A 23,071-nucleotide genomic window follows, 5' to 3' on the forward strand; every position below is an offset into this window, starting at 1 on the left:
ATTTGGTAAGAACTAATTAAAAAAAGAGAAATGCACTATGGGACCCAAAAAGTGTCCCGAATGAGATTTTTTTTTTTTACTTAGTGATTAAGAAAATATTTTTTAATGACGTGAATTTTTTTATTTTTTTAAAAATATTTATGATGATTAAAAAAATACATAAAAAGAAAAGAAAAGAAAAGAAAAAGTGAAATGTAATTTTCAGGACATCTATTCGGAAAGTGTAGCGCTGCTCTTAAAAAAATGAAATACAACAAAAAATTAATTAAAAAAAGGATGAAGAACCATAAAGTATGTTAGAGAGAGAATAATCGAAAGAGCCATATATAAGACATTATATATTCCTTCGCTTCTCTTTTTAAAAAGTGATCAGACTATCGTTCCTCTGTTCAATTAGGAACGAAAAAAAGAAAAGGTAGAATTACGTACGGTGTGAAAAGCAACGTGGAACATACCTTGCTTTGATATCCAAGTCTTGCGGGGCTCATCTCATGGAGTATGGTAAAAGACAACCATTTTTAATATGCTTTTTGTTTTTGATAAATTGTTTAAATGGATGATATTTTTCGTAAAACAGCGTCATGGAAGTATTATTACATATCAAACAAAGCGCTGGTTTGAAAGTGTGAGCGGCACAGGAATTTCTTGAGTATAAATCAACACAAGGTCCCCACCAGCACGGTGCCCGAAGTGTCATCGGCTGCTGCATGCATGCATGCATGCTATATATATATATATCAATTCTGTCTGGGCTCCCTAGGTTGATCCTAGCTCTAGAATAGTAGTCGTATACGTTGAATTAGAAAGGAGATCGGGAACAATGGATCCGTCGATGACAGATGATCTAACGAATCCAGAATTGGGGAACGTTTTGTTCGAAAAGGCCATGAAAGGGAGATGGGGTGAAGTCGTCGATATATGTACGGAAAACCCATGGTCTCTGGTGGCCGGAATCACCAGGTTGGAGGACACACTGTTACACCTAGCTGTCTCCGGCGGCCAAGAGGAGACGGTCCGAAAACTCACATATATTATCTCTGAACAGCCAAATCACGAAATGCTTCTCAGGGTTAAAAATGAGAGAGGGAACACCGCTCTCCATATCGCTGCACTAATGGGGAATGAGGCCATGTGTAAGTGCATAGCAAGTGTTGATTCTTCATTAATCGGACAACGTAACTATGAGGGAGAGACTCCTCTTTTCACGGCAGTGCTCTTCGGTAAAATACAAGCTTTCCAAAGTCTTTACGATTTGTGTCCGTTCTATGAGCGTTACAGTTATTCCAGGAATACGCGTGGTGACACGATTCTTCACTGCGCCATTTCTGGAGACCATTTTGGTGAGTAATATTAGAAAATTCTATTTAATTGATAAGACGAGATTTTATTTTTTAGAATATTAAATTTTGTAATGTCAATTAAATAGCTGAGGTGTACTTTACCTACCGCTTTTTATGTAGATTGACAAAATATTCGTATAAATAAATTAATAAATAAATATTACATTAATTAAGATGGATAGAGATGGAAGTAATGCTTCGTACGTTTTTTACATGTCGACAGATTTGGCATTGCTGATAATTGAGTTGTATGGGGAAGTACTGGTAAACGCTGTCAATGAGGATGGAATCACACCTCTCCATCTACTAGCGGACAAGCCCTCGGCTTTCCCAAGCGGCAGCCGCCTTGGAGTTTTCGATCGAATCATTTATCAGTGTATGTACATATGATCACCAATTCAAATTAATACCTCTTCAATTTGTTTTCCTTTTTCTTTTTTTTTTCAATTAATGTCCGCATTGCATTATATATATATATATATATACAAGTTCTTTATAATAAAAATAATTTTACAATCTGACATATTACATCAAGCTAGTACATCAATTTATAAATTTATTCTGTAAATTAAATCAATTTATGGCTAAAACATTTCTTATATATATATATATATATATATAAATATATGTTTTTGTTGTACACGGTTTTTATTATTATCAATGTTGGATTATAATATACTACATTCAACCACATCAATTTGTAAATTTAACATGATTTTTTTGCTTGCATGACATGATCGTGCAATGTCGGATTATAATTATCCATCTTATCCGTTGTTGTTACTTTGGAAGGCATGTATGTTGACGAGCGCAAGGTGATGGAACCAGATGATCATTTTTTCCAGCGCTCTATGCAACCGATAGCAAGACTTCCCGCCTACGAAAGGAATCCAAATAATTATCCAGAGAACTACAGAACATGCAACGACTTCTATCGATTGTTTTGGAATTTCTTTACATTTTGTATGTAACTGATCATTTTTCTTCTCTTTTCTTAACTGGTAATTAATTTTCTTATAGTTAATTTACAATATATATCGGCTTTAATTAGCAGAGTTTGGTGGAAAATGTAGCTAGTCATGTTGTAAATGAACACAGTTATTGATCATGAACAACTCGAGCTTAATTAACTTGTAAAAACTTGACTCGGCCCCCAACATTTTATTAAAATAGTCAAATATCTCAATTTGATATTTAGAAATCTAAGAGGGATCGAATTGTATGTCTAATGTGATAAATGTAGTTTAAATCCCTACGAATATGACTCAAAATTAAAATACAACGGCCCTAGCTCTATATAAGGAACAACTTTTCTCAAATCTGCTTAAATATTTCATGTTCAAGATCAGGGCGCGCGTGCATGCAGTTTTTTGTTGATTTGATTCATTTGCTAGCTATAGATGCTCATGGGCGCTAGTACTGACCCAATCTCTTGTTTCTCCTCATGAAGTACGACTCGCGATGGGAATAAATGTTGGAGTACAGACCGATGAAGAGAACCCTCAAACACACGCAGGAAATCAAGGCAAGCAATGCAGCATATATATATATATATATATATATATATATATATATATATACTATTATAATGAGTGACTATCTAACTATGAATAATAACTTTTATTATTTTTTCGTTAAATTTTTTTGTTTTTTCATTAAATCCGTTAAATAATTATATCAGGTGTATCCCGGAACTAACGCATCAGGGGTTGTTCCCCTATGTGTGTAACTTTTGAGATTTGTTATTTTGGCATGAGAAATGGTCAATTTATTGAAAGAATATTTATAAAACCAAAACTCATAAATTAATTGACATGTTTTGATATTATTATTTCATCATCAAATCTATTTTATAATTGTAAAAAAACTGATAATCTATAGTAAAACATCAAGTAACAATGCGTGGATAGTTGTAAAATTATTTTCTTTTCATAATTGTATTATTTATAGGCCTAGACGTAGATACATGATCAATTACTTTTATCTTCTGAAGAATCCAAAGGCGCTACCAACGAAACAGCTTGGAACCGTCGATTTTTTCCAGCTAATTATGACGTTTGCTGCAATTTTTTCAAGCTTGCAAACAGGATAGTGTTGATCGTTCTTGGAGGAGGTGTGTGATGATCTGTAGAACTACCTACTTCTATCTATTGGTTTGTTCACAAAGATTTTGGAATTAATTAATGCAGTTCATACCCTTTTAGAATTAATTACCACTTCTATATATAACTTACCTACTTCTATCTATTGGTTTGTTCACAAAGATTTTGGAATTAATTAATGCAGTTCATACCCTTTTAGAATTAATTACCACTTCTATATATAACTTGTGAAGCTATAATCTAATACCACGATATATCATATCATAAGATGATAAGAAAATAGATGATGAATAGATTTACTCTATATATAATTACCTAATATAAATATATATATTATATAATTTTATAAAATAGCATTATTTTTATTAATGTCTTATATTTTAAAGTATTGTCTGTATTTACGACGTTAATGATTAGGAATCCCCACTATAAGGAAGATATACAAGGAGAAACGGCAGCACACACTGTCAATTCAGATCATGAACAAACTTTTACAGGGTGTTAAAATGTCCGAATATTATCACGCTGGGAAGAAGCCCTCACAACCGTCAGATATAGCCAAAGATACACCAAGAAAAGAGTATCTGCAGGAAACAAACCCATTATATGCGCTTGATGCTCATGATTCTGAGGCTGAAAACAGAGAAGGTATAAAGATCCACGATCACTCATATATAGTTCTTTCTGATATATATGCGTACAAATTAGGTTCCCAATTACCTGAGATCCAACTTTTTCCCTGCTTATAAAGGACCTCATCATGATGCATGTTCTGTAATTAGTAGCCACTGCAGCTTGTTCTAGTTGATAATGCAGGTGTTAATCCATTCATATCACAATCATTTCATGATCTCTCTCTCAAGAAGATCAGTTTGATCAGTCTGCGCGCGACAACTCTGCGTCTTCCCTTAATTAAGTAGACTTATACGTACTGATCAGCTATATTAATTGGATATATTTTTTGGATTAAACTAATTTCCTTGTAAAATCTAAGAAGGGGTGGGAGGAATTAGCGGTGGCATAGGAAGGAAGCATGAAGCTAGCAGCCAGCAAACAAATTCGACCGGAGGTATTAATAAAGATCAGTCCCTTGCGGATGGTAAGTAGTACTGTACCTAATTTCCAATTCCAAACTGCATGAGTGGACTCAGACGAGTCTCTTGATCTAAGATTTGTTAAGGGATGCTTGAGAAATGAAATCATGAGAATTTTATGAATAGTAGTTAGCTAGATAGTTTGAGTTTATAAGTATTTATTGGGTTTAAGAAACGAGAGATAAAAAGTTGAATAAAAAATATTATAAAATTTAATATTGTCAGAATATAATTTTTAATATTATTTTTATTTTGAGATTTAAAAAAGTTGAATTATTTTTTGTTTAAAAGTTTGAAAGTTTGAGAAAGTTATAATGATTAATTTGCAAAGTTTATAATTATAAGTTTGAAAGTATTTGTGTTCGAATGATGTTTGTAAAGCAAATGAGATGGGATGGGATGGGATAGGAGGGAAATTGTTTCCAAACGTAAATGTTGTTGTATGTTATTGTTAAAGTACTAAATTTTCGCGTTAATATATAGCAGGGAAGAAAATAATGACGAAAAATGAATCCGAGACTGCAATATTAATCGCTGCTAGAAATGGTGTTGCCGAAATTGTGGAGAAAATTCTGGAATTGGTTCCGGTTGCCATACACGATGTGAATGCAGAAAACAAGAATGCAGTGCTGTTGGCAGTAGAGAACAGGCAACCCCATGTATATAAACTCTTGCTGCAAAGAAATATCCTGAATAGAGACAGCGTGTTTCGTGTCGTGGATAAGAAAGGGAATAGTGCCTTTCATCTTGCGGCAAAGCTTGCAGCCTATAAGCCTTGGCTAATTCCTGGGGAAGCCTTGCAAATGCAATGGGAGATGAAGTGGTATGAGGTACACATGCATAGAAGAATCGAATAGACACATGCACATACTCACACAGAGTGACAAAGACACATAAATTAAACATACTAAATGCTTGGCTTCATGCAGTTTGTGACTACGTCCATTCCCTCCAACTTCGTTCCCCGCTACAACAACAAGGGCAAGACCCCTGAGGAAGTGTTCATCAAAACTCACAAGAACCTTGTCAAGAAAGGTGGTGAGTGGTTAACCAATACCTCCCAATCCTACTCTGTCGTCGCAGCACTTATAGCCACTGTGGCCTTCGCCACCTCCACCACAGTGCCTGGAGGCGTCAAGGAGGATACCGGCATTCCAACGCTGGAAAACAAACCCGCATTCCACCTCTTTGCCATCTCATCACTTGTTGCACTCTGCTTCTCGGTCACGGCCTTGGTTATGTTCCTCTCTATCTTAACATCACGACATCAGGAGAGAGATTTCGGAAAGGACCTGCCTAGGAAGCTTTTGATAGGTTTAACGTCGCTGTTTGTTTCCATAGCTGCGGTTTTGATTTCGTTCTGCTCGGGACATTTCTTTGTGGTACAAAATAAGCTGAAGTATGTAGCATTTGCAGTGTATGCAGCGACGTGCCTGCCAGTAACTTTTTTTGCTGCAGTGCAATTTCCGCTATATTTTGATCTTATACATGCTACCTTTACGAAGGTGCCACGACGAAGCTATAAGGCAACTCTCTAATGTCCCTTTTTCCATTTCACGTTTCTTGTCTTCTTTTTTCTTTCCCATAAATAAAAGAAGAATCGTTTCTGATATGTATTAAAGTAATGTTGGACTAGATTTCTCTTTCTGGACGTTGTTCTGTCTCACAAAAATCGTCCCTTCGTATCATTGATAAAGAATGAGTTTTCGCATTTGTATTGAACCTCTTGCCGAAAAAAAAAAAACTACCAGCATATAATATAACTTTAGCAAGTGCATGCCATTGCAACTGCTGACAGCTTGTTTCTTCTTAAAAATAAAAAAGAATGAAAAGGCAAGTTGAGTGTGTTAAAGAATATAATAAAAATAATTAAATCTACCACTGTCCAGCTATTAGTTTAAACTTTTTAGACAAGTGATGATTTCACATGGTATCAGAACAAATGTCCTAGTGAGTTTTAACGTTAACTGATTCTACACTTTATTCCATTTAATTAAATATTTCATGTACTGTTATGTTCACTCATTAAATGAAAGCCTAGCCCACAGTATGTGAGGGAAGTGTCAAGAATATAAACTTTTAGAATAAGTAGTGATTTCATATAGCGTTTAATTTCTAACTCATAAAAAATAAGGAAAAACAACTGGCTAGAGAAATTTTGTCTACACATGACGTACGTGGCGCATGAAAACTGAAAGAATTGAAACTAATCTGGATTAACTTTCCAGAGACGTGTATTCTCATTCATATATATATCCAAAGTTGTTTCAAGAGATAAGATTTACAAGAATTTAAATACAAGTGCAAGAGATAACTACTAAAGAATGACGTGAAGAGAAACGGAGTGATCACGCCAACACAGTGATCAAGCCAAGCTGCAACATCTTCGGCAGTTGCACACGATCCAATAGAACAATAATGTACCGTGTTTGCCGAAGATGCAATCCAGAAGAATTGCGTGCGGCTTCAATACCCAGGAAATACGTTAACTGGCTGAGATCCTTCACAGCAAACTCAAGTTGCAGTCTAGAAATAAGAGAAGTAATGAAGGCCCGATCATTTAAGGTGACAAGAATGTCATCCACATACACTAATAAAAACACATGGACCGTCTCAAGGTGATAAGTAAACAATGAGGGATCAACTTGTGAACTTTGAAAACCAAGAGCCAAAAGAGCAGTGGATAGTCGATTAAACCAAGCTCGAGGGACTTGTTTCAACCCATAGAAAGATTTATGAAGCTTACAAACAAATTGGGGATGCACTGGATCCTTAAAGCCTTTCAGTTGTGTCATATAGACCTCCTCTTCTAAAATGCCATGGAGAAAAGCGTTAGAGACATCTAGTTGCTGAATGTCCCAGTTGAAAGAAATGGCGAGCGCAAGAACCATACAGACAGTAGAAGGTTTAATGACCGGGCTAAATGTGTCATGAAAATCAATACCACTTCTTTGGAGATAACGGACATCTACTAGTTTGGCCTTGTGAAGTTCAATGATGTCGTCAGGTTGTCGTTTGAGCTTAAATACCCATTTGCATGGCACCACGTTTTTACCAAGAGGACAAGAATATAAGGTCCAGGTTTCATTCTTTAATAATGCCTGAAACTCACTGTCCATTGTTGCATGCCACTCTGGTATAGATGCCGCTTGAGCATAGGTACGAGGCTTAGAAATGCACTTGCATGCAAAGCTTGAAAAAGGTGACAAGTAGAATATAACTTAAAATTAGGAAAGCTACAAGGCTTAAGATGACCAGTCTGGGATCTAGTGATCATATGAGAGGGAGGCATATGAGTAGAAGAAACATCGTCTGGGTGGTCAGGGGGTGCACAGTCTTGGTGATCAGAGAGATGGCTAAGAAATGGTGCAGTGGAAAAGGGAGAGGTTACAGGGGTCTCGGGTTGGCTAGAATTGAGAGATGTGATAGAGGAGTGGAGAGGAGCGTCAGGTGAGATAGCACCATGAAAAATACTTGGGGAAGAAGGCTCGTGAGTAATAGAGGAAACAGGGGAAGGAGTGAAAATATGTGAGGGAGGAGTGAAGAGCAAACCGTGAGAATTACCTGAGGAGTGCATGCAACTGACAGGGTTGGTGAGTATGGATTGTACATGAGCAGGAAATTTCCCTTCGTCAAAGATCACATTCCAAGATATATAGACATGTCAGGAGGAAGGGTTAAAGCATCGAAAGCCTTTGTGATTAGAATAATAACCTATGAAAATACAAGGCGTGCTACGATATGACAATTTATCATTTGAGTAAAGACGAGGACAGGGAAAACATTGACTGCCAAATGCTCGAAAATATGTGAAGTCGAGAGCAAGATGATAAAGACTTTCATAGGGTGATAAATAATCAAGAACCTTGGTAGGTAATCGATTAATTATAAAAATAACGGTTAGGAAAGCATTAACCCAAAATTTCTTAGGTAAGCCGGATTGAGCGAGAAGAGTAAGTCCCGTGTCCATAATATGACGATGTTTCCTCTCGGCGAGGTCATTTTGTTGAGAGGTATGAGGATGTGAGAGGCGATGAAAAATTCCATGTGCACTCAAAAATTGCATAAAAATGGTAGAACAATATTCACCACAATTATCACTTTGAAATTGTTTAATGGTGAAATTAAATTGTTTTTCCACTAAAAGCTTGAATTTAACAAATGTAGAATAAACATTAGAGTTATTTGAAATAGGAAACATCTAACAAAACTGAGTAAAGTCATCAATGAAAATTACATAATAACAACAACCACTCAAAGAAGGAGTGAAAGTAGACCAAACATCGGAATGAATTATTTCAAGAGGAGAAGTCGATTCTCTTTAGACTTGCCTAGTTGACAAGACACACAAATGCACTGTTTATTTATTGAATCACTAACTGGAAGAGAAAAATTAGAAATGACACGATGAAGAATTACTGTGGAAGGATGTCCCAAACGACAATGTCAAGTGGAGGTAGGAGCCTTGAAGCCAACAGTTATTGTAAGAGCATGATATTTCGATGAAGATAGTTGACGAAGGTTGATCGAGTACAATCCATTATCACTTGGCCCCGTCAAGAGCATGTCCCCCGTTAGGATGTCCTTCACCAAAAAATTAGAACCAGTGAGCTCAAAGAGAACATTATTATCTTTACAGAATTTATTGATGGAGAGGAGTGGGCGGAAGCTTGAGGACAATAAGTAACATTATTTAAAACAAGCGTGGAAGAATAAGTTTTAATGGAAGAATTGCCAGTGCGAGATATGGTCAAACCTGTCCCGTTACCTACGCCTACGGAGTCATCACCTTCATAAGGTTGAGAGGTCGCAAGATTAGCAATATTGGAGGTAACATGAATATTAGCACCACTGTCAGCATACCATTGATGTTGATTTAGATAAGTTGTATTTACCTCAACAACCATAATAGCTAATTCAGTAGGAGGATGTCATCCATGAAACGAGTAGTTCATGCTATTAAAATAGTCCAAGGCCTGATTATAACAATTAAAATTATATAGGTATCAATTAACAATATCCTAAGATATATAATAACAATTAAAATTATTATTTAGGAATAATAATAGTAAATGATTGACTAAATTTTAGTCTAATTGCTTGACTGTCGTAATCTCTCTGACCTTGAGAGTTTATGACAGTTAAGTAATTAGACTAAAATTTAGACATTTTTTTAAGATCATTCTTCCTCGTTATCTACTCATGATAGGAAACTTGTAAACATATTCTTTAATCTCTCTCTAGTTTAACAATATAACATGCGTTATTATTTGTTTGACATTGTTAATGCAAACAACATGGGGATATTTTTTGTAGTGTTTTTTTATAGATAAGGTGTGACATTGCATAAATAACCTTAAATCCGTTTGGGAATTAGTATACATTTATATGTCCACTAATTCCTGAATTGTCCAGTGTGAACAGTTTGAGATTATATTATCTGTATTGCATAATTTTGTTACTCCTACTCTCCACGTTTAATATGAAGTTTCAGTGTCTTTCTCTGCTGTTCTTCGGGTATACAGTTCGTATGGTCACAATCCCTCTAGTAGAGTGACGATATTTGTGATATAATCTCGAATGGGATAAGACCAACTACCTTATAAAAAAAACAATGAGAATCGGAGCATGACATGCATGTGAATTTTCTATGTACTTGTTATTAATAGATAGATGTTTTTAGAAATAGACAAAAGTTGGATGCGTCTGAGCGATAGACTTGGAAATGATTACGTCACTACAAGAAAAAGGGCTTTGTGGATATTTAATTGCGGCGGAAAGACCATTTGTGACCAAAACGGACTCATTTTGGCTGTAAATAGTCATTTAGCTAGAATTAACTAGCCACAAATAAGCAGTTTTCTTGTCGTGCGTACTCTATGGGCGTGGAATAAGAACCTTCATTGATTTTGCACGGGCCTCTGCTGATAGTTGTGGTTACATTAAGTGTCCATGTCGAGGGTGTAAAAATTTGTGTGCGATAAGGTTGGATGAAGTTGAAAGTCATATATTTGTGAATGGTATGGATCTAGGGCATACTCGATGGGTGCTGTGTAACACCCTATATTTTAGTGTATTTTTATTGAAGGATTATTTTTATTAATTCAAAAATTTAATCTCTTGTTTTAAAATTATCAGATATTTTTAAATGGTTTATTTTATGATCTTTAAATTGTGAAAAAATTAATTTGAGATGTTTCCTTAATATTTATTATTGTTATGCATTTAAATTGTTCTTCTTTTAAATTAATTGATTGTTGGATTTAATTATTTTATTTTTATTGTATCATTACGTTTAAATTATTTTAATTGAATTGCGATTTTAAAATCTTTTCCTTTAGATCATTTTTGTGACCCAAAATGTGAGGATTGGACCTCATTTTTTTCCCTCTACTTTTCCTTTTCCTCCTTTTTCTTTTCTCTCCTTCTCTCTTCTCTCCCGCGGAAGCTCTCCTCTCTCTCCCCGCGTCCGCGTCTTCCTCACCCAGCCCACCGTCATCGCGCCGCCGTGGCCGGCACCGCCCAGCCCATCGTCTTCCCCTCCCTTCGGCGACCACCTCCCTTTAGTTTCAGCCTCCCTCGCGCCGCCGTTAGCCACCACGAGCTCCTCAAAGCCGCGGCATTCCTTGCGCCATTGCGCCGCCGCCGCGCTACCTCCGGCCACCATTTCTTCACCACATCATCCTCGACCTCTTAGCAACTCAATGCACCCATCCTTAGCTCCGATCCGCCACCAGTGAAGCACATCCAACTCCATTTCCGTTTTGGACATTTTTTGCTTAAAACTGCCTCCTACGCCGCCACTCACAACAAACCACCACCACCACTAGCTTCACCGACATCCCTAAGCCCTACCCTATCAATTTCGGGTCTTGGTTTGTCTCCGTTCAAAAATAGGTATTTGAGACCCACGACCACAATGCATTTTGCACTGTTCTGTTGCGGTGCCACCACTTCTAGCACCTCCGTGATCTTTCAAAAATTATATTATAGCATTGTAAGTATTTTGTCAAAGAACTTTTGAGATTAAAATATATTCTGCGCTAACTCATATTTACTGTGAATTGGTTGGTTATGCCGAACTAAGTCCGAGGAGTAAGGGGGTCGGTTGGATTGGATTATGGAGTTGTTTGTGTGATTGGTTTATGATGTGAGATTTATTGGCAGTTTTGGGTTTAAATATTAGTGTTTCAAGTTCGACGTTGGTTACGGTGGATATTGATGATTTTAGAAAGTGGTGATATATTTTAGAATTATGAAGGTTTTAAGTTTTGAGGAATTAAAATAGGTTATTTTAGAAGTTTAGGCTTAAATATCGAAATATGTGATTGATTGGAAACTTACGGAAATTACGTGATTATTTTATAGGTGACGATTTATAGTCGACTCGACTTTTTGAGGAAAATTCTGAAAAAACTAAGAATTCCAGGTAAGCGGGGTTCCTATGCTAGGTTTTATACGAATTATTGAGACTGAGGTTGACCTTCTGAAAACTTTGCATATTTTGTGATGAAATGAAAACTTGAGAAAAACCAACGTCGGTCGTTTATTTGCATCACTCATGAAATCTGTACGGAAAAGAGAAAATATTTTTCTGACATGCATTGTGTAGACATGAGCAATATTTGACATGTTTCTGAAATATACAAAAGAGCGAATATGATATCATTGAGATATTTTTTTTTATACATGTGATATGAAATGATTTGGATATGTTTTTGATCAAATGGAAAGGATATGAATATGTTTCGCACGTGTTTTAATATGATATGGATATGATAAACCTTTGGCATACTTATCTGTTCTGGATCTAATTCTGAATATGGCTTTGATATGATGATACTGGTTCACGTGATATGGTTGGTATCACCATGATATGATATGATATGATATGATATGAGTGCACCCACTTTGGAAACAAAGTGGTCTTTCTACGTATTTTTTCCTATGTGCACACACGGGGCTCCGGGATTGAAAAAGGGGAAGTTCACCATATGATATTCCCTGGTTTGGCCACCGGGGATAGCACAACCCTATCACGGGGGTTAAACATGGTATATGATATGATACAATATGATATGATACGATGAGATGAAGAGGTTCAGTTATGTTATACCAAAGCGATTTTGAATATGAAAATAATATTTAATATGTACAGTTGGTTTTAAATATGAAAATAGTTTTTGAATGCCAAAAAGGTCTTTGATTATGAAACAGATTTTTGAATATGAACAGTTGGATGTTGAATATGAAAATGGTCTTTGAATATGGAAATGGTCTTTGAATATGGAAAGTGTCTTTAAATATGAACAGTTAATTTTTGAGTCTAAAAAGTCTGAAAAGTCGCTCTGATTTTCTGATAACACATTTCTGAGATCTGCATATAAAAATATAATGTTTTGTTTCTGCATACTGAACTTTCTGAAAAGGCTCATGCTTGCACGCTAGTATATGTTCTCTACTTACTGAGTTGTTGATAACTCACCCCCTCTTATCTCCAATATTTTCAGATGATTTGAATATTTCCAGTTGAGGATCAAGAATATAGAGCATAGGTAAGAAGAGTTAAGAATAGTGGTTTAAGCATTGGAGGTTTGCATGAGTATTGAGGATTTTGTTATTCAATAAGTTTGTTGCGTTCTGATGATATGAATTGTTGAGAGATTGATGTTTTTATTAAGACTTTGTATTGTCTTGGATTAATTATACTGGAGTATTTGATGTGAATTAATGAGTAGTTTGTGAGATAGAGAAAAATTTGATTATGTACTATGTGGATGGAAAATGATTTTTAGCGACATGAGTTAACTCTCAGGACCCTCGGGGACGAGGCGTTACATGCTGCATGGTGAGCCATATGAACAGTCAGCAGATGTATTGGTCAATCATCCAAGTCTATTATGAAAATGATCATTTCGTATTGGCTTGTCAAGTTACCCAAGTCTATTACTTGATTGATCCAATGAAAAACGCTGATGAAGATAGTGGAGAGATAACTTGGCGAGTCGAATAAAAACTTATCCCTCAAAATAAATCTCAAGCAAGAACGAGTGCAGATTACGAGAATAGTGGAGATGAAGATGACACTCCGATTATAGAGGCATACTAGGAAGATGGAGAGGGTATTAACTTGTTTGTTGACCTCGGTGCACTCGAGTTGCTCCCCTTGTGTAGAGTGATGTCCCACCCGTCCATCTCAATCCGTCCATATTAAATGATCATTTAATTCAAGTAAGTGAGGAGGAAGAAGAAGAAGAAGAGTCAGAAAATAAAGACGAATCAGAATCCATGCAAGAGGTGGATAAGGAGGACAAAGAAGAGGTTGATGATGATGATGAAGATATTATTGAGGGAGATTTTGAAACATGCATGGAAAATACATCCGAATATGAAGAATAAAAGTATTAAATATTTTATCCATATATGTGACTATAAAATATTATACTTTTCATAATTTCTTTTAATTAATTTTTTTTAATATAATTAATCATTTTCAACGATGCCGCCAAAACGATAATGAAGAAATGTGCCTCCTCCAAGTCCAAATCTTGAACCTATTGAGGACTCTCCACCCAGGGAATCTGTTCCTGAAGATTAGGTTAACACGCAAGAAAAAAACAGCCAATCAACACCTACCAGTAAGGAAATATTGTGGTTGATAATTAATTATATAGTTAATACTTTTGTCTCAATAACTATATAACTATAATTATACTAATATCATATAGTTGATGCATCTGTACGTCGCGGTCGTGACTATACACGTGGCATCTCTCTTGAGAAAAATAGAAGGTATGAAAAATTCAAGATCACCATTCCTGATAGTTCCACTGCTATATTGGCACAGTAGTTCGAGCTTATGCTCCATTTTATGTGCACTCATGGCGAGATGTTCCGAATGAGATTAAGGAGCTCAAAGTCGTGTACTAGTGAGTTTATTTTGAGAGTACATTTTTTTCACCTAGATTTATATATCATATTTTTTACCTGATTCACTTATTAAGATGAATTCTACTTCAACTTTGGCCGTAGCGAGGATTTGAGAACCATGAATGGGTTGATGACTACACTATTTCGACGTCACAAAGGACGATGTCATGACTACTTCAAGAAGTTTGAGAAGTTAGAAGAGACTGCGCAATCTCCTTTCCAGCAGATGAAGTTAGATGATTGGAGAAAGTATTGTGATCTTTTCGCATCTCTAGATTATCAAGTATTTTATATTTATATCCTTTAATTATTTACATTTATATTCGTTCTATATTATATATATATATATATATATATATTATAATTAACATTCCTAATTAATTTTGTAGCACTTGAGTTTTATAAATGCACAGAATAGATCCGCTCTGATTATCCACCATCATGTCGGTTCAATGTCATTCAACCGTCTTACTGAAAAAATGGTAATTAAAAAAAATTATAGAATTCATTTATTTTTCTGATATTCTTTTATGTAAGTACTAAAATTATCTTTTTAAGATTGCTAATGTCGCTTTGTTAGAAACGTGATGATCTTAAAAACTTTTCCCTCATTCATGTTTATACTGCTACTTACACTAATGAGCGTAGTGAGTGGATGGATCTTGCCGCTGTAGATAATTATGTAAGCAGTGTTAATTTTGTTAAATAAATTATGCAACACGTGAATAATTTATTTTTTATTTCTATTTCTTTTAATACGTTACTTATTAACGATGTGTTTTCTTTCAAATTGCAGATAAAAAATAATGGAGATGCAGTCAGCTTCTGGGGAATCCTCTCCTAATGACATAGACATATTCATGCAAGTGCTTGGGCCGCAGTCTAGTATGGCAAGAGGTTTGGGACGATCTTTCAAGCATAGATGTTCATTCTCCTTAACCTCATCGACTTCACAAATTATTAATCTTACCAAAGATTTAGAAGCTGCACGGCGTGAGAATGAGTATATAAAGTCGAAACAGCAAGAGTTAGAGTCTCTTTTAGAGGGACAGTCTCATTTAGAGATACGTTTGCAGGACCAACAGAGAGATCAGGAGGAAAGAATACACATTGAAGTCCAAGAGCAAGTGTAGCGGGAGATGATGGTACAAATGAAGCATGTTACGTCATTGTAATAGAATTGCGATGGGCGAGGAAAGAAGTAGAAATGAATTTTATCAATTTTATCAGGGTATATAACTAAATTTAATATCTAATTTTGAAATTTTATAAGGCATTGTTAGTTGTTAATTGATGGTGTGTAATATGATACAATTGGTATGTTTTTAAATTTTATGAAATTAGTATTTCTGATCTGTACGTTTGAATATAAATTAAAAAAGTTCGAACATTGGTTCATATTCGAACCAACATTCGAACGTGAATACACAAAATTATATTGTAACATTCGAACGTAGGCCTCAACGTTCGAACGTACTCACCCTCAAATGAAAAAAACATTCAAATGATTAAACGATGAACGTTCGAACAAACCTCCAAACATACCACTTGCGTTTGAACGCTTATTCGTTAACATTCGAAATAACGTCCGAACGATAAACCCGTTACGTTTGAACATTGGTCAGTTAACGTTCGAACGTTTATTGCAATTAACGTTCGGACGCATAAACATTCGAACGTAAATATGATATGTTCGAACTTGAATCAACGAACGTCAACTTCTGTCATTTGAACGCAATCGATCGGGTTGCCGTTGGAACGTTCAATTGGACATCCGAACGTTATTTTCTGTGACAGATCTCAACCATCACAAAAAAATGAAACGTTCGAACGTTACTTTAGTGACAGTTCAACAATAAACCGTCACCAATTATTTTCTGTGATGCACATTAGGTGACAGTCATAGTGACGGTTTCAAACTGTCACCAAATATCTTTAGTGACGTTTTGATAATTTTTTGTGACGTTTTCTCTTTCACAAAAACAAATTGTGTTGTAGTGTTCTTGTATTCTCGAGTACACAAGAATCTTCTAGGTCTTTTACTTTGTTATTATTCCATTTTCATTACATTGATGAGAGCATATATATTTTGTTGTAACATATTTTTACCTTTTTGCTTTTAGTATTTTACTTTTATTAGGTTGAGTGTGCATAGACATCTTTTAATAATGCAAATGATAAATATTTGAGGGGTATTTTACGGGCCGCACATGCAAAAGAAAAATTTTGCGTGTGGCCCCGTAAAATGCTCCCATGTGACTGTAGCATCACCTTTTAAATAGCTTCGCATCGAATACATGTAATGCTTTTTCTTCAACAGTTTTCTTCCTGTGAAGGGCCCTAGAATTTTTTATGGATGATTTATTTGGTATTATTCACAAATAATTTTATTACTATTTAGAGATTTTTTATCTCATTGTATTTCCCAAATGAAAGTGAGATTATAGTTCATTTGTTTAAAAAGAAAATCTTGAATTACTTACGGTATGAAAAAACCAGTTGGAAAATAATCAAGTCTTACTCGGCCTCTCTCAAAAATAAAAAATCGTGCTGGGCCAATGACAGGGGAGATCGGCTTAAAAAAAGATTTAGATAGTGAGTTGAGTTAAAAAGAGATGAGATCGTAAAAGTTTAAAGTTGAATAAAATATTGTTAAAATATTATTTTTTAATATTATTTTTATTTTGAGATTTGAAAAAGTTAAATTATTTATTATATTTTATTTAAAAGTTTGAAAAGATTGTAATAATTAGATGAGATGAATTAATATCAACTCATTATCCAAACAAAACCTCACCACATTTAGTAAATTTAAGTATATTTAAGTATTTAATATTAAACCGGGGGATATTTTTAATTTAGTAACAAGTAGTGATATCATATTTTTAATTTAATTTAATAATGAGTATATTAAAATACTTTTTCTATCTATTCAAATCTTTTAGACGAGTGATATTTTTACATCAGAATAAAGGTCTGAATTTTAAATTCTAACTCTATATTTTATTCAATTAATTAAGCATTTCACGTGATAAGTCCGCTTATTAAAAGGAGAATTGCCCATACATAAATAGAAGTATTAATATATATTATAAAGGGACCAATTTAATTTTTTACATTAATTTCAAATTTCGAGACAGGTCTTGTCACATCACAAATTATTTTTTAAAGATATAAATTGATAGATAGTGATAAATTTAGTTATTTAATATATATTCAATGGATTGTAAGTCATGAATTTTGGCAATAATAATTTGCTTATTCTGTTAAAAAAAGGAAAGAAAAAATATACAAATGCTCTTGATCAACCTATCATGCGCCTAGTTTATAATCACCCTCAAATTATCAATTTTGATATTCACTTGAAAACCACGTATCCATATATATAATTGTTGTTTGGTTTATGTAAATGCAACGGAAACAGTGTAAAAATAGAAGTAAAAGTTATCAGATTCGAGGTTGATATGATTGGCTTCCAAGAAATAGAATGTCGAGACGCGACTGATCATGAGACGTATAGAATACATAACGCCTTTCGTTTTTGGGACAATGAGAAAAAATGAGAATGGTGTTCTTGCATTCCACCGACAAATGTAAATGTAAATGTAATTTTATTTTATTTTATAATTATTTTTATGAAAAAATTCAATTTATTAATAATCACTTCTTCAATTATTAAATAAAAAAAATTAAAAAAAGATCTATCTATTCTCAATTTAAATAGCATTTTCCTTTCTTATGACATGTTCTATCGATGAAGTAGAAGACGTTTTCCAGAAAGTAGAAAATGAGCTACAACAAAAAATAATTTAAAAAAAAAAGGATGAAAAACTAAAGTATATATGTTAATGAGAAACAATAAGCTGCCCCCTTTGGTACTAGTGTTGTGTTGAAAATGTGATGCTTAATTTGTCAATTAATAAAAAAAGCCATGCATGAAACATGCATGATATATATCCTTCCCTTTTTCTTTTTTAAAAGTGAGACTATCGTTCTTTTGTTTAGGGAAAGAAAGCTAGAATTACGTACAGTAGTGTGAAAAGCAACTTGGAACATACCTTGCTTGGAGCTCCACGTCTTGCGGGACCTAGCTATCTCATAGAGATAAATTATGACAACCATTTAATTTTTTTTTTTTTTTTGATAAATTGTTTAAATGGAAGAGATTTTTTATTTTTTTTAAAAATAGAGCTATGAAAGTATTATAATTGTACGGAAATACTCTTCAATAATTTAAAATATATGAGATTATAAAAAACAATTGTAAAAATTGTTGTGTCATGTCCGACATGGTATTTTTTACTTTGTGATGCATTTGATTCGTTAACAATGGTTGGTTTATGTCGTCCGATAAACTTATTTATTAGTTATGGATCTTATAATATTTATTATATATTATCGACATAAATTTTTTGGACAACATTAAAACCTCATTTGAGAACCTCTCTTAACTGATTTCATCTCATTTTCTTCCTAAACATCACTTAAACAAACGATTAGTGCTAGAGACAATTACAAGTTGTTAAATGGATGCGCACTCATTTTGAAAATGAGTGGAATTCACTATTAAAATTTAATTTTTTCATATGTGTTTCATATTTATTCATTTTTTTAAGAGAATTGATATATATATAAAGAGATTACACAAAGTAAACCTACAAATTACTGATGTGGTTTCATGGGATCCGTTAGATCTAGTTTAGAATAAAAATATCTTTACGATCTTACGTATCGCATCAAACCATATCAGTTTGTTGATATACTTTTGTATAATTCCTTTGTGTCTAAAGTATTTCATTTTTTTCAAAATGAGTGCGGTACTTGCGCAGTACTCTATTACTACAAATATCATTTCTCCAAACACAAATACTTTTCAATTTTAAATTTTTAACTTTTTCATCTAATTATTACAAATTTATAACTTTTTCAAACTTTCAAACAAAACATAGTAAACAATTCAATTTTTTCAAATAAAAAACAAATATAACATTAACAAATTATATTGTAACAATATTTTTTAACTTTATAATATTTTTATTCAAAATTTTCTCTCATTTTCCAAAACCTAAGAAAACATCTCAACTCAAACCATTTCATTATTATTTACAATTTCACAAACCATTTCACTATTATTAATAGATTTTCCATCTCATCTTATTATCCAAATGAGGCTTAAATGTTCAATAAATATTGTTAACAGTAATGTTAGATATTGTCTTGGGCTGATTTACAAGTGTTATGCACTCATTTTGAAAAAGAGTGGGATTTACATATAAAACATTAATTTTTTATATGGATCCCATATTTATTCACTTTATTTAAAAGAGTGTGCAACGTTTATGAACTCTATGATTGTAAATATAATTTATTAATCCACTTCCCATGCATCCATTGAATAATCTTTCTTTTTAGAAGTATGTTTCCTTTTTATTTACATATCAAACAAAGTGCTGGTTTGAAAGTGTGAACGGCACAGGATTTGGTTTCTCGAGTATAAATCAACACACAGTACCCACCAGCACTAGTAGTGTCATCGGCTGCATGCCATATATCCATATATCTAAATTTTGTCTGGCTTCCTATCTTCATCCAAGCACTAGAATAGTAATCTTATACCTAGAATTGGAAAGGACAGCAACAATGGATCCAACGATGACAGATGATCTAAGGAATCCAGAATTGGGGAACGTATTGTTCGATAAGGCCATGAAAGGGAGATGGGATGAAGTCGTCGATATATGTACGGAAAACCCAATGTCTCTGGTGGCCGGGATCACCAGGTTGAAGGACACACTGTTACACCTAGCTGTCTCCGACGGTCAAGTGGAGACGGTCCGAAAACTCAAAGATATCATCATCTCCAATCAATTACCAAATCCCGAAATGCTACTCGGGACTAAAAACGAGAGAGGGAACACCGCTCTCCATATTGCTGCACTAATGGGGAATGAGGCCATGTGTAAGTGTATAGCAAATGGTTATTCTTCATTAATCGGAGAACGTAACAATGAGGGAGAGACTCCTCTTTACACGGCAGTGTTGTTCGGCAAAAAACAAGCCTTCCAACGTCTCTACGATTTGTGTCCCTCTAAAGAGGGCTACAGTTATTCCAGGAAATCACGTGGTGACACGATTCTTCACCGCGCCATTTCTGGAGACCATTTGGGTGAGTAATATTATTATTGTATCTTTGTTTTCTTTTTTTGTGTATGATAAATATTACATTAATTAAGATGGGTAAAGATCGAATTAATGCTTCGTTTTCACATATCGACAGATTTGGCATTGCGAATAATTGAGTTGTACGGGAAAGTACTGGTAAACGCAGTCGATCAGGATGGAATCAAACCTCTCCATCTACTAGCGGACAAGCCTTCAGCTTTCCCAAGCGGCACCCGCCTTGGATTTTTCCAACGAATCATTTATAAGTGTACGTACTACATATCACCAAGACAAATATTACCTCTTTGAATTTATTTTCCTCTCCTTTTTATAATTAATGTCGGCATTGCATTATATATACATATATATATAAGATTTTATATAAATAAAATCACAAAATAATGTGCTTTCATATTATACATTAGATTTATTTCATAATAAAAAATAATTTTACCATTTAATATACTGTATTAAATTACGTTGATTTGTAGATTTATTTTTTTTAACTTTTTTATAATTAAAACATTTATTATATATATGTACATATATATGCTAGCTTACAATAATATATGTTTTTGTTGTGAAAAATCCTATTGTGAAAAATTCTAATTATTATTTTTTACACCATACACCAATACGTGATTTATCATTTTTATCTTTTTATTTAAACATATATATTGATGTGTACCGTCTATAAAAAAAAATATATTAACGTGTAAATATGTATTTTCAAATAAAAAAACAAAATGACAAATGACATGTGTAGTCTGGGGAGGATGCATGAGTAGCATTTCTTTTTTGTTGTACATGATTATTATTATCCATTCCGTACTGAATTATCGGATTTCTCGATCTGGTGGGATAGCATGATTTTTTGGCTTGCGTGACATCAATGTCGGATAATAATCGTTCATCTTATCCGTTGTTGTTACTTTGAAAGGCATATATATTGATAAGCACAAGGCCGTGATGGAACCAGATGATCATTTTTTCCAGCGCTCTATGCAACCGATAGGAAGACTTCCCGCCTACGAAAGGAATCCAAATAATTATCCTGAGAACTACAGAACATGCAACGACTTCTATCGATTGTTTTGGAATTTCTTTATATTTTGTACGTAACTCATTTTTCTTTTACCTTTTCTTGACTGGTAATTATTTTTCTTATAGTTTACATCTGCTTAATTAGCAGAGAGTGCAGCGGAGCAACTGGGGTTGTAAATGAACACAGCTATTCATGAACAGCCCGAGCTTAAGTACTGTAAAAACTTGAGTCGACTTCAAACATTTTATTAAAGGAAAATGCTTCTCTCAGAGAAGCAATGGATCTCAAGTGTTTTTTTTTTTTTTTTTAAGTGTTTTGAATGAATTTATGATTTTTTTTAAATGTTTTAATGAGTTTAAAAAATATTTGAAAAAAAATAAAAAGAGAAGAAAAGTGTAATTTGTACTATTGGTACAATGCAGGCCGGATCACCTTTCTCGATGGCACTAGCATTGTCCTTTATTAAATGAGTCAAACTCATTTTAAACTATGCTTAACTTGTATAAGTTGGAATTACAATCACATCTTAATTTAATATTAATTTAAAATTTTAAGAGGGAATTGTACTATTTCTGATGTACAGATAAATGTGGTTTAAGTTCCTACGAATATACACGTACGAGTCTCATGAGCATATATATATATATATATAGTTGAGTTTTGCTACACAACCTCCACCACACTCCACACTCCACATTTTTTTAAAATTTTTTTTGAGTTTATTTTTTTAAAATTATTTAAAATTTTCTATTCATTATTCATATAATAAATATTTAATAAAAGAAAAAAAAATAAAAATTAAAAAAAAAATGTGGAGTGTGGAGTGTAAGGAGGTTGTGAAGATTTTTTATATATAGTTATGTATAAGTGTATATATATAAAACTCAAACTATTTATGTAAATTCAAAAAATACAACGGCCCTAGCTAGGATCAACTTTTATCAAACCTGCTTTCATGTTGAGGAGGGCATGCATGCAGTTTTATGTTCTTTTGATTCATTTGCCATATATATATGCGCATGCGCTACTGATTGAACCTCTTTTTTCTCCTCAAGTACGACACGCAATGGGAATAGATCAAGTACAGACCGCAAAAGAGAACCCTGAAATTGCAATGGGATTACATGTTGAAGAACATACTGAAGAGAACCCTGAAATAACAATGGGATTACATGTTGAAGTACAGACCGCTGAAGAGAACCCTGAAACATCTACAATAAATCCAGGCAAGCAACTCGCGTAATATTCTCATGAGACAATCGTTAGCTAAGGAATTTTACAAAAGTAAATTTATAAAGTAACGTAATTTTATGTAAATCGTTAGATTTACTTTATAATAAAAGTTACATCAATTTATGAGTTTATTTTTGTGAAATCATTTTATGGCTAAAATATGTA

General features: G+C 33.8%; 1 protein-coding gene across 1 annotated transcript; it reads left to right on the forward strand.

The window, feature by feature from the left end:
* Positions 1–753: 753 nt before the first annotated feature.
* LOC121262178 (ankyrin repeat-containing protein ITN1-like) lies at positions 754–22,916 on the forward strand. Its single transcript, XM_041164580.1, has 4 exons — positions 754–1,340; positions 1,564–1,716; positions 2,133–2,303; positions 22,729–22,916. Exons 1-4 carry the CDS (start codon positions 821–823, stop codon positions 22,914–22,916), a joined length of 1,032 nt encoding a protein of 343 aa, XP_041020514.1. The 5' UTR covers positions 754–820.
* The last annotated feature ends 155 nt before the right edge of the window (positions 22,917–23,071 follow it).

The sequence above is a fragment of the Juglans microcarpa x Juglans regia genome, chromosome 4S, assembly GCF_004785595.1.
Source record: "Juglans microcarpa x Juglans regia isolate MS1-56 chromosome 4S, Jm3101_v1.0, whole genome shotgun sequence".
Taxonomy (NCBI): Eukaryota; Viridiplantae; Streptophyta; class Magnoliopsida; order Fagales; family Juglandaceae; genus Juglans; species Juglans microcarpa x Juglans regia.